Below are 14313 nucleotides of genomic sequence, written 5' to 3' on the forward strand. Positions count from 1 at the left end.
AATCAATGTCACATGCCTTGAACCACTGAAACAAGGTGCATCATCTAAAGTTTCTAAACTTCACAAACATTGACAAATTCTCTAATGTATTTCTCATTATCACATAGCAGATTCAGCAAAGACAATGAAAAATCTATGGAAAGAGTTCCACTGGAAAATGCATGTACGTTTATACGATTTATAGACATCTCGACCCAGACACCCTGGACATTTCGACCCACTGCATCGACGTGACCCTATCTCAATGTGGCAAACCTCTATTTAGTTCAAAGTTGATCGACATCTATTGATTTGAAACACCGGCCACAGAGAGAAATCAAATGCAATGGGTCAATCCAAAAAATGACGACAATGTCAGGGGTTACGTGCTGTGAAATGAACAACGAAAGTACATAACCGCCACAGTCCGCTTCATGTATATGACATTGAATGTTTAGTTTGATTATTGATAAATATACATTCACTGGTAGACTGTTGCTTTCATGTTGTGTCAAACAGGATTTAAAATTGTCTTTCCCGGGGTTTATTTTCCCTTGCCATATATTCAATGTACGTTTGTTTTGTCATGTATCACAACTGAATGTCAAAGCTGACTGTTTTGGCTGTGTAGGTGGGTCGAGATGTCTAGGGGCACTGTGTCGAGTTGTCCAATGAAAAACAGGTCGAGATGTTCAGCCCTGTTTATACCTACCTAGATGCAGAGTCGGAACATGGTGCACATACACTCATCGTTTTCGCCATTGTAGTACCCCCACTTTGGATATCGGACTCTTCTGCTGGTATTGCCGGCGACGGCGGGTTGTCAACCAAAATCGGCGCGGTTTTTTCACATTTTTTCCAATGACCATAGGGGTCAAAATACGATCGTCTATGCTCATAATAAGCAGATTTCTGCAAAAACTGACCACAGTGGCCGCACTCTTTAGCTTTATAACGACGATTGTTCATAATGTATGGAGAAACAAAGACTAAAACTTTCGTATACAAATACTAATTTCCAAGCTGACCGAGCGCCTCCAGACTGTCAACTTCCGTTTATCAAGGCCCCTCGTGTTGCTAAGTATTATCACAATCGATTATGCGAATAAAATAGCTGAACTGAAACTTTTGAAAAATTTATTTAAATCCATAAAGTTATTTACTAGTATACGGTATTTTGTAAATCATATATGTGCATCAAAAAGTGTACATACACGCTGCATAAATTCAGCTAAAGCATAAACCTATATAATAGGTAACCTAGGGCGTCTTCTCATGGCATGACGGGAAATGTGTGGTTCATTTAAATCTGTTCACAATTAGAAATTGTATTTACGTAACTCTCGTCATTCTGCCAACACTATCAAGTTTTATTTGCAACTTCACAATGATGAGACGCAATCGACCACTTTCTAGACAGGATATTTTAGATGACGTTTTAGTCAACCCAGCTACTGGCGTAAGAGATTTCAACGGGGATCCCAATGTACCGTGGAATGAAGATGACGGTGTTCAACCATTTTCTCCTGGACCGCTCCGTGGTCATCAACTTGCCAACGGTGCATTTTCCTCCAGAACACCATCTTTACACAGTACTCCAAGCCCAGACATGAGATTTCTAAATCGACGAAGTCATGAGAGTGCTAGTAGCAATGAAGGATCACCAGTTGTGGGCAATGTTCAAGGTATTGTTATATGTTGTAATGTTACTTTCTTGTATTTTAGAGCATCGGCTCATGGCCTATGTAATAACCTATAGTTTTCATTGACCCTACCAGTTTTTTATCTTATGATTGTCAAGTGTTTTTCTAAAATTCAGATTGTTTTGGGCTCTAACCAGATATTACTGCTGACTATAACATTTTACCATATGCCATATTAAGCCCATTGTCGACGTACATTGTACCCGACTCACTTGTCATTGTCTGCTACAATCATGTGTTTCATTTCCTAGTATTTGTTTATATACATGGCATTGTTCTCTTCAACGACTTTCACACCTTTCTTAGGGTAGGGCATGGCTTATTATGCTAGTTTAAAATCTAGTGACGTCATGTTATGACCAAGGCTAAACAAAGCTGGTAAATTTAAAAGAAGATTGCTTGAGTCACAAATTATTTTGTCTTGAGTTATTACATTTATAATATGCACAAACCTAAATTTTACTAAACTTGCATGTACTGCACTGTATAGGAATGCAGTTTTGAAAAGAATAGCATATTCTCTAAGACAGACCGGAAACAAGACAAAAACAAAAGATTTTTCAAGTTAGCATGGGGGTAATATAGTTGCTAAGTATTATCGTCAGGAAAAGCTATTGTTTAAGCTAGTCAGTGATTGGTTGCTGGCAATGTTTGGGGGATTTTGACCAGTTTGTGACGTAGACTTGACTTGAATTGGAGAATTTGAATAAAAAATGTTTGCAATGTTAATCACCTATCTTAAACAGAAGCTTTCAAACACTCCATTAAACATAATTTCTGGGGGGTAATTCTATTATGTCAGTGTTCTCCCCAGACTTCATGTCAAGCATCACGGTCAATTTGCATAACAATACATCTAATTTGCATAATTATATTTGCATAATACTAGTAATCAGTTTTTCCCAACCAATTTGGTCAATCTACTAATACAATTAATTAATACAATTAAGACAAGATATTTTTATATTTGATAAATTTTATATCATTTTACTGCATTGTATTTTATGTTTTTGTATCAAGTCAAATAAAGTTTGAAATAGAACAGCATAAAAAGGAAAACAAATTGAAAAACTTGTGTTATAGCTAGTCAGTGAATATAATGTTATCCATGGATGTAACTGGTTCATCATTGTGTACAAGTTTTAGTGCCCATGTCACTGTCAGTTCATATAACGTCGGGGGAAAACATCTTTTGGTTAAATTTATAAAGTCGGCGGGATATCGAAATATGTTGAAATAAATCAATAATTAGAAAAAAATTCTACAATGGCAGTTCGGCACTAATAGTCGGCGATTTTTCATTGCTATATACCTTGTGAGTAACGCTACGATCACCGTAACATTGTCAGCTGTCGGCATTGCGTTGGACAGGTATTCACTGCTGCTATTGCGATCATCGGTATCTGACTTTTTGGTGTAAAATACACAAATTGTTTATTAAAACGATTCATTGACGATTATCATAAGCATTACATCAAAATTGCCAACGAGATGTTGTTTTTAAACATCGCGGAAAAACATGCACTCTGCGCCGCCATCTTTGTTACCTCGATCAGAGCCCCCCTGTAACCCAGCATGCATCGGTCACAAGGTTGCAACGTGCATTATGTCGCCTTAGGGCGGCGTTCTTCGCTACTAAGGCATCCTATGAATGGGGTATTTCCAGCGGTCAGGGTTCGTTTTTTCTTAACCCGTCTCGTCTGCTGTTGAATTATTCACACTTTTCTTTCCAATGCGACTTAATTTCACTTGTTTTTTTTTTAATTTTGGGGTAATTAATGTCACCGGCGATTGAGTGATAAAAAAATCGGAGTGCAGCAAATCGGGGTTGATCTTCCCGACGTACGCCGTGACTTGTTTTGTCACATTGTTGCCGTTGCGTGCAATGGGCAAATTATTGCTACTCTAGTATTTTTGTTTGGATTTGGCGGCTCTGCACCCCGGCTCTGCATCCTTGAAAGACTTCGCAACTTATTGCAGACTTCCGTTTTTATCACTGTCTTTGTATGGCTAACAAAAGCGGGATTACCTTTCGATCAATACATGTTATTGTTTTAAATTCGTGCAAGACGAGACTGACACTTGTAAACAAAGCAATAAGCATCACGGGCCAGTGACCAAGCGTCACGGACAAAGGGAAAGCATCACGGCCGAGTGTCCAAGCGTCACGGTACCGTGTCGCTTCAGAGGCCTGGGGAGAACACTGTATGTAATTATCTTTTACCCAATGAAGATGTTTCCCCTTGCATAGAGGGACATAGGAAATCTTTTGAAAATATTCTTTTAATAAATCTATAAGATAACTCTTCATGTTTGTCACAAACTTTAAATACTGTTAGCACCAATCACAAGGTTCCATCATGGTTAATTTTTGACCAAATGAACACAATTGATCAATATCTCTATAGTCTTTATTTTACTGAGCTAGATGATGTCATATTATTTAACAGTCTCAGTACATGTACCGTAATTGCATTTTTGCATTTAATTTGATTATTTTATAATATCAAACATATCTCATTATCGGAAAAAGCTTTCATGCAATTATAAATAGTTATTATCAATATTTTTTCTTTTAGGGCAAGTCGCTATAAATACATTTCTTGAAGGTCTGAAGAAAAATCAGGATGCCTTCCAAGAAAAGGTTTTAGAAAAAATTAACATTCTTGTGGAGAAATCAAATATGCAAGTAGTTGAAAAAAATATTCCGCAAGACTGTAGTGGTGAGTCAACTACCAGTAATATAAGAACTCCACGTGAACTTAGTGTAAGTAAATTTCTCTTATTTATAATCACCTGAAGTATCTTCACTATTGTTAATCATAGGATTAGAAATTCCATTTGATCATATCATGTGCATTTTCAGTTCAGCTGTAAGCAAAGTTTATATTTTCTAGTGTTTTTTTCCTACTGGTATAATTAATTCACTATTGTTTCATTTGTTGAGATATAAACAATATGACAACTGGAAGTCTACAAGCACTTCCCGGCAAAGTGAAAGAGCAAACAGTTGTTCATCCATAAATTTTCTAAACTATTGTCTTCTCTATTGTGTACACACAATTACAGTAATTTTGATCACAGCTATTTTTTTAATAACCATGTTCCAATCACAAAAATGAAAATATGAACAAAAAATAGAATTAGAAATTAATGAGTGAGTTACTTGTGTAGTCAACATGCTTCTCCTTAAGAATAATGATGTACTTAGGCCAGGAAAAAAAACCTCTGTTTTAATTTTTAATCGCGCTAAAATGAGGGGACAGGGATCTCGCCAGCCCAACGTGAGTGCCGGTCGGTCATGAATATTGATGAGCTATATGAATATTAATTAGCAATGAATATTAATGAGTTCAGTCGCAGTGTAAAATATTTTTGAAATTATTTCACAATTTAGAAGAGTTTTTAATGTAAAAATTTAAAAGATTCAAAATACGAATGCTGCAGACTAAAAAACAGAAACAAATAAATTAACAAAATTGACTAGCCGCTACGGATCGTGCAACTAGGTCTATTGCTTACAAATTATAATCCACGACTGGCAGGAAGCGTGTCGGTCGGTACATAATTAAAATAACAATCGGACAATAGTTCTGGTCGGGAGCATTTCCGTGGTGGCCACTAATTTTGAGTGCCAGTCGGGGCTGACCACCACCGAACAGCGTGGCGAGATCCCTTGGGGAGATTTGAGACAAGTGCGAGTACAAGCGCATTTTGGAATGCTTCAGAAGGAAAGAAAACGTCTGAGGCATATACTGTAAAACATGTCTTTTTCACAAGCATGTCTTTTTTGCGAATTTAGTGAGAGAATTGATTTCCTAATTCAAGATGTTGCTAATGACTTCAAAATGGCCGGCAAACATAGAAATCAACAATGACAAGAGAGATTCGCTAAATCAACATTTCGCTATTGCGTCATTTCACACACATTCGCTAAAATTGCATGCCACTTTTTCAACATGTTTTACAGTAGTTCAAAATGATGCGCGTGAAAACGAGAAACAGAGATATGTTTTTTCTAAGCCTTACAAATGTGTATCACTTTCTTGTGTGTGTATGAATTCAAATGCATGCTATTAACTTGATACATACTGTATATGATTCTGTGTGCATTTTTAGTATGCAATTGTGCATTTTTCTGTGATGCACTCAGCATTGTTGACAAAATTGGTGTGTAATTCAAAATATTTTATATTGCAGCGAACATTGAAAAATTTATCAAAACAAGATGGCTACCAGTTCATACCAGAAGAGAGGCAAGTATTCTTTATAGAAGTTACTCTTGCAGGATTTAGAAATGCATAATAATATTTGTATTGCAGTGGTGTATCATGTCAAAGATGGAAATATTATACTCTACTTTAATAACTCTATTTCTATTCGAACATCCATTATTTTGATATTAACTAATTACCAGGTATTAAATGTAATCTATTAATTCAAAATTTTCAAAAATCATTTAAATTGCCTATCCAAACTAACCCTTGGCAGATTGAACCATTACAGTGTGTAGTGAATGGGGGCCCTTAACAACAAGGAGAGGAAATGCGACAAAATAAATAGGCAATCAGTTATCTTGAATCAAAATACAGTAGGGCGTTTTTTGTTAAATGGTAACCCAATGAAAAACAGATCACGCAGTTTTTCAAGATAAAAAGTCTCACCAAAACCAAGCAATTGAGTTATTACTAGCTAGTTTGTTGCAATGAAGACAGTTTCATTAGAAATTTTGTAAGTAATCGTGCTACATGTCACTATTTCAAACATTTTGTTCTTTAGCTTAGCATGCAATGTTACACAGCATCTGATAGGGCACCTTTCCAATAGGTGCACCCAATCAAACTTGGCCTTTTTAACATAAAATACGCGTTTACCCAGGCTGATCTTGCACGGGTTGGTGAAGTCGACAATGATTCGGCACCAACAAATCGTGCCTTTCGGGTGATGTTAAATAGCGCACTATTTTTTGTGGACATTAAATTGTTTAATCCTTTCTTCTATTGTAGAATTGAATCTGTGCGAAATAGTGGTGTGAGAGAGAAATTGAATAATGTTTTAAAGGACAAGTTTCAAGACAAATTTACTCATTTAGAGTATCAAGGTATGTTAATATTTATATTGGTTTTGTTAAGTTACATTCACCAAGTGGCCCAACGAATGACCAAATTTACATACACATTTCCAACAATCAAGATTTCAATTCAAGCTAAAAGCTTCATTGATTCAAGTCATTTGGTGCTAACTTCACCTCCTGGTGGACAAAGTTGGTTGAACTACTCATTCAAAATAATCATAAAACAAATTAGAAAGAAGCTGGTTCAGTCTGCATGTAGTCTCAATTAAATTAGCAAGAGGGAAAAAATGAGCAATAGTTTAATAGGTATGACTTTCCCAGTCGTTATTAAGCATGCAGCTTTGCTAATGTATATATTTTCACAAACATGAGATATATAATAATATGATCAAGTATTTTTTCATACATTTGCTTGGGAGATTTAGTTACAGACACACAGGAGCTACATTCACACATGTCTAAAAAAAACTCCGGTGTTGACACTGTTTTTTTGTGGTGGAAATATTAGTCTGCTGAATTGTCAGCTCACGTTCTCACTTAGAAAAAACACCGTTGTTTGAGGATTGAATGCTGGCCTTCCACCTAATATTTTGTGTAGTTCATCCCAAAATGGCACAGTTTTCAAATCTCTACCGCTTCTGTTGTTGTGCTCAGTCACTTCTCTGTACTTATACGTAAAGTTTTGATCTTCCGTTGACATTGTAATGACTTCCTGTACAACCCCTTTCCAGCCGCTTTTCTGCAATCACAGCATATACTCTACCATCATTCCTTGAAAATATTAGATTCTCTCCATACAGATATTAGTAATCGTGTTTCTTCGTCTGACCAGTTCAAAATTCGATCTGTAACCTCTGACAGCATCTTGTGTAATGACAAGCATAAATAAGTTGGCGATAGAGGGTGTTTGTCCGTCATATTGTGTTCACATTGTGCTGTGCATGAGCCGGTGTGACAGCTGCGTTAAGGATCTAGTCCACCCCTTTTACCACAGTGTCAAAAACACTGATGCCACAACGGCGTATTCTATTCACACACACATTTTAACAACGATCTCAAATAAAAGGCAGTTTCTTATAGTTTGTTCTTCCATAAAAGAAGGTGATATTTTTTATGGTCATGATAGTCAAAAATTAATTTCAGTAAAAACGCTATAAAATGTTTCTGTGTTTTTGGAGAAATATCTCCAAGAGAGTGAAAAAAATAACTTGCTAACTTGAACAAGATAGCATATCACAAAACTAATTTATTCAAGATTTTCTATGTTAAACAACTCACCAGTACAATCAGTTCTTTAATCATGGGGCGGGCTGTTGTGACAGCATTTGTTTACCTACAACATATACACTGTACATGATATACTCTGCCTATGGAGAGTATTGTTATCTGTTTTTTGATAACAAAGTTTGAGCTAATTGTTTTGCATCTTGATAAACAAATTGGATGTAGTGTTGACTATGTTAAACAGAGATTCATGTGTGGTTGTTGTTTTGTTATATAGTATATATGTGGTGAGGATTGACTAGCATATACCGGTACTATCCTATGCTGTGTGTCACAGTCCCATAATACTGGAGGGGGTTTTGTTATATGAATTATATTTGTACATAGTTGTAGTATACATTTATATAGTACCACTGTCACTATTTAATTTTCAAAACTATCATTCAACATAGACACTTCAAAATATATACACAGCATAGGGGCAAGTCAATTTAAAATTCTGTGTTCACCTTTCTTGTCATCATTGCACTTTGAAACTAGTAATGTTAACGTTCTGACCATGATGCGGACAAGTCTTTTTGTTATGCAAAAACCACAGTGCCTATAGTCTACAAAGAATGAACTAACATTAAAATGGCAGAAAAACGTCCAAGTAAATGAAGACACTGAGAAAACCTTGAAATCTAAATACTAGTACTTACTATAGTGGGAGTCTTTGTGCTATTAATGTGATCTTGCAACAGTCAGATTACCAAGATATAATGAACCTTGATGGCCAACAAATCAATGTGCAACTTGAATCCTTTGTTTCAGTCCATCTCTCAACCTGGTATGTAAATGTTCAGAGGACCACATAGACTTTATTTCTGACTTTTCAAAGCACGTTTATGTCTGCTAAAGTTCCCTCACCACCGAATGACTATGTACACAAGACTAAAAACATCTCATTCATTGTTCAACCTGTTCAGATGCCTTGAAAATTGGTTATGATCTGGAATATTTTTTCCATGGCATGACGGACATTTATTCAGAATTGCTGTTTTGATGTGGTGTTTGTGAGGAGTTATCACTGGAATTAAAGGCAGATGCTGAGGTGTGTCATAGTCATGCACAGATTCAACTGATCTGGAAGCAGTACATTGCACAAGAGACAGTAAATCATTCTGATTTCTCCAATTAGAATGTTTTTGAATGTGACCACAAGTGTCCTGATGTGGTTTCAACAAGATGGCCCATAGTTTCACAAATGTAATAAAAACAATGACTGTAAATGTAAGATCTAGTCATCCCCTACCAAAGGCATCACAACTATCATTAACAAACCTCTTAAGATACTGGAAATGTCTACTCATTTGTGTCTACAGAATATGATGAGTCTTCCCTATCAGCTTTTACAGCATACTACCATAGCAATGTGAAGATGAGACTCCTGTTGGCACATTGTGTTGTCAAATACCTTTTCTACAAATGAGTTATTCAGAGAATATTGATAAATCATGATTCAGGCAATATCCTGCCCAAGAGAATGTTATTAGCATACTGCAAAAAGTTATTGATGTCACATCAGAAAAGCATGAATTTACATATATATCGTTAGTACCACCCATGATGTTTACTTATCTGAACATCTTGATTCTCCTAGATGTCAGCACAGATGATTAAACTAATGTTTGCAAATCACCTTCTAATAATGCCTCCATCTTAGATGAAGACAGTGGTACCACTATTGAATATTCATCACTTCTCACTGTTGTTGTGCATGACATGGAATAAAAATGGATATTTCGTGGTATATTGCTTGGCAAGTAGATATTAGAAAGTATATCACATGGTTGATGTCATTAAAACTATACTGGGCATAATAAATTATGATTCACTGAACTGAACCGTGTCATCCAGCTACACTGAATACAATGCCAGGTTCCCTGCACCGGAGTGCTGGCTCCAGTCCTCTCTTTCAAGGTTTTGAACAGAGCCATTCAGCTACACAAAGAACATGCCACATTCACTGCACTGAACTGGTCCTGTCCTGGCTGCTATTGCTTTCAAAGTTTTGAATGGTGCCATCCAGCTACACCGAGAACGTGCCATGTTCACTGCACTGCTCCTGTCCTGGCTGTTATTGCTTTCAAGGTTTTGAACTGAGCCATCCAGCTACACTGAGAACCTGCCACATTCACTGAACTGGTCCTGTCCTGGCTGTTATTGCTTTCAAGGTTTTGAATGGAGCCATCCAGCTACACCGAGAACGTGCCATGTTCACTGCACTGCTCCTGTCCTGGCTGTTATTGCTTTCAAGGTTTTGAACTGAGCCATCCAGCTACACTGAGAACCTGCCACATTCACTGAACTGGTCCTGTCCTGGCTGTTATTGCTTTCAAGGTTTTGAATGGAGCCATCCAGCTACACCAAGAACATGCCATGTTCACTGCACTGCTCCTGTCCTGGCTGTTATTGCTTTCAAGGTTTTGAACTGAGCCATTCAACTACACTTAGACGTGCCAGAATAGATATTGTAAGATACGCCATCTGATATTTGGGATTTATATGATGTGAATATGTTTGGCAAAGGTACAACTGAATCGTTGCGTCATGTAAGATCGCAGTGACACATTTTATGCATACCATGCTGATGCTCACAAGAACATTCTAAGCTGAGCAACATGTGAATACAGATAGTTGATAGGGTATAATCTTGAGAAAACTTTCACAGTCACTTCAACATGTTGACAGTTTTATCTGGCGAGTGACAGAATAACTTGCATTTGAAATAATTTACACCTGTTCCATTTCACATTACTAAAACATTTATTGTGTATTTCACAGTTGTTGTACAAAACTGCATGCTATTGCGTAATGTATCACTTATTATATAATACATTAAGTATTATATTGCATATTACAAAATATGAATGTTATTTTGGAACAGGTGTGGGAGATGTATGTTAAATGTAGTTGTGCATGGTATATGCATGTTTAATGTAATCAAGTCATTAGGGCAATATCACGATTTGTTGTTGGCCCTTATATAATGATTATGCCCTCACATATTTAGATCTGGCATACTGTGGTCAGGTAACAAATGTAATCTCGCCCTCACAAAAATTATTTAAATATAACTCAAGGATGTATTTTGTTTGGGGTTGAATGAATCCTCGCCGGTCATTAATTGCACGCATACATAATATTTGCATGCCTTAAAGCTACAAAATGTGCAACAATACATATATTCTTTATACATAGCCTACTAAACATCATAAAAAATAACTCCATTTGTATTCATATTGGTACCCGGTACCACCATGCTAATTATTTTTTATCAATATCAAGTGCATGCTTCCTGAATTGTTATGATTAATACATTTATTAACTGGCAACCATTATTCAACTTTGAATATTGCAGATCTTACTCATCTGTGCTAACAAAATCTTTTTATAATGATTTTTTTTTTTTTTGTACCTGTTTGCGAGTCATGGGTGAACGTTTAGTAAAGGAAATAAGTACATTCACATTGTATTTTCACTTATATTGCAGTTTCTGTGACACAAAGATACAATAGTGAAAGGGTAAAATTCCGTGAAAGTCAAAATCCTGATTTTGGCGACCAACAAAAATCGAGAAGAAGGATTCGAAGCAGACAGCATAAGGTAATTATCAGCTACTATAAGTGTGAATACTAAATTTTTAAAAGGTAAAAGTAGTGTTGAAAAAAGTTTTGACATCAATCGCAATGATTAACAGTTCAAATGTATTTTACCTACTTATGCATTGAACAGACCATAACCTTTGCATTGACCATAATATACCGGGAAGTGATTTTGACAGAATTTTAGCTTTCAAATTGAAGGACTTGTGTATTGTCAGAAAGTGTTTACTTACAAACAATTGGGTATAATTTTACAAAATTGACTTTTTCTGTTTATAAGACACAACTTGGTTCATTGTTTTACAAATTCTAATCCACGACTTAAAGGATGCATGCCAGTCAGTGAGTAATTAAAATGATAATTGTCCTGGTCATGAACATTTCAGTGGTGGTAGCTAATTCTGAGTGCAAGTTGAAGCCGGTCACCACCAACCAGCTTGGCAAAATCTCTGACTAAATGTGTTTGTCTAATATCCCATCTTCGATGATGTTTTTAAAGGTAATATTTTCAGGCTAGCCCATTGAATTGTTTGGTGCATTTGGTAAGCCTACATACAATATTACAATTGAAATCATCAGTAAAAACAAGAAATAATGATTTTAATGTAATGGTAAGCATTAGTTTGAATGAAAGTTTCAAATAATAATAAACATGAACGCATTGGTTTGGTAGCAAATGACCACATGCTATACCCTACTTGTTGTAAAAATATTATTATTCTGTTGCGATTATAATAGCATAAATGTCAGTTTATTATGAAATGCAAGTAAAATCAAACTTATTTTCATTGTTAGCAAATGTTTTTGGTTGCAAGAAAACATTTCATGCAAAATAATGTTTGCTTTTTGCACGTGAGGCTGACATTTGACCTGGCATTTGTTAACCATCAGAATGCTCGGTGATTTGAGCCGAGCATATTATCAAATATTAGCAAATTATCGCCACACAAAAGTGTTGTAGTACTATCAAATCTACAGTAAACAATAGATATATCAGTATCTGACCATGTTTGACAGTAATCCTTATTTAGAAAAAAAATGCTTTATATTGCACATTGTTTACTGCTATTGTATAGCTTACAGCTATATTAAATGACTGATAGTAGTCAGCAATTTTGCAAATCATGCTGCAAATTGTAAACTACAGTAATATTCATATTTCAAAAATGATATATTTTATATCTACAGTTAATGAAAAGACGGCAACTAAAAGTTTTAGAGAGTGAGAGGCCTATATGGAAGCACGTCAAGGCAGAGCTTATGTCAGAAGAAGAGGGCGAGATTGACGGAGCAGTGCTATGTCAGAAGCCAAGTTGGCGAACGGACAAACTCAATGAAATAATAAATACAATTGACGAGCGCTTAAAAGCGGACCCAAAATTTAGGGTCTTGATGAATCGACGAAAATACGCTCAACGCCCATGCAGCCGACCTCGGCCAACAAAGTACTTTCCTGCTGAACTGGTTCAACCAGAATAGTTTTTTGTTAGCTCCGATGTCGAGCGAAGCTTATCATATGAGTGATTGATTGTCCACCGCCATCCATTGTCCGTGTCAACTTTTTACTTTTTTGACTTCTTTTTGAAAACTACAAACCTGAATGCGTTGATACTTGGTGTATATGTACATTGGGTAGACCTCTCTTAGATTTGTTCATTTCATGATGTTTCCTTCAATTCTCTAATTTTAATGAATATTTTTGTCTTTTTTGGCAAAAATTGACATTTCAACTCCTTATTAAAAACCGCAAGTTTGATTGTTTTGATATTATAATATAAGTACTAGAGGTCAGGTAGACCTCTCTGAGATTTGTTCATTTCATGATATCTTCAATTATTTAATTTTGATAAATATTTTTGTAATTTTTGGTAAAAAGTGATATTTTAAATTTTTTCAACACCAAGTCTGATTGCTTTGGTAGTAAACATATTGTCATCTATGCGTTCCATTGTATTGTAACCGATCGCAGTTCAGAGTTGGGGAATAGTTTCAGTTTTTGGGGAAAAGGAAAGTAATATATTGACCTGGTTCAGATCACAAGTTTGATTGCTTTGATATTATAATATAAGTACTAGAGGTCAGGTAGACCTCTCCCAGATTTGTTCATTTCATGATGATATCTTCAATTATTTAATTTTGATGAATATTTTTTTCATTTTTGGTAAAAAGTGATATTGCTTTGATACTATACATATTGTTCATTTTATAATTATATCTTCTGTTCTATATTTGAAATGTGCATTGCTAACTGCGAAAATATTTCAGCCGACCGGCTGCTTGTTAAAAATAAAAAAATAATACTTTACTTCACTCGATATATGCTGTTTGAGTGAGTGTGGGTGTATGGGGTGTGTGTTGATACCCACTTTTTCTCCAACTCAAACCACAGAACCAAGTAACCTACAATATATGCAATAAGTAAATGGAAAGTTTATTTTCCTTTACTAATCATGCATACTACTCTTGAACAATGTAATACTGGGCCAAAGTAGTTTTTGTGACAATAAATTTATAAACAAAAATACAGTAGTTCTGGCTATGTAGATGTCTCAACATTTATATTTTAATTTGATACTACAAATTCATTTTGGATGAGTGCAGTATTCTGTTTTAAAACCTGTTGCTAATGTTTTCTATTATTAGAAAATTTTAATCCATGAGGACAAAATTTTGCAAAATATCCTGC

General features: G+C 35.5%; 1 protein-coding gene across 1 annotated transcript; it reads left to right on the forward strand.

Moving 5' to 3' along the window:
• The first annotated feature begins 1327 nt into the window (after positions 1–1327).
• On the forward strand, positions 1328–13368 carry LOC146728179 (uncharacterized). The gene is made up of 6 exons (XM_085496268.1): positions 1328–1664; positions 4262–4449; positions 5883–5938; positions 6689–6783; positions 11516–11628; positions 12816–13368. The coding sequence occupies exons 1-6, from the start codon at positions 1367–1369 to the stop codon at positions 13104–13106; spliced, it is 1041 nt and encodes a 346-aa protein (XP_085352394.1). The 5' UTR covers positions 1328–1366; the 3' UTR covers positions 13107–13368.
• The last annotated feature ends 945 nt before the right edge of the window (positions 13369–14313 follow it).

Source organism: Saccoglossus kowalevskii, unplaced genomic scaffold (genome assembly GCF_978046115.1).
Source record: "Saccoglossus kowalevskii unplaced genomic scaffold, keSacKowa6.1 SCAFFOLD_24, whole genome shotgun sequence".
NCBI lineage: Eukaryota > Metazoa > Hemichordata > Enteropneusta > Harrimaniidae > Saccoglossus > Saccoglossus kowalevskii.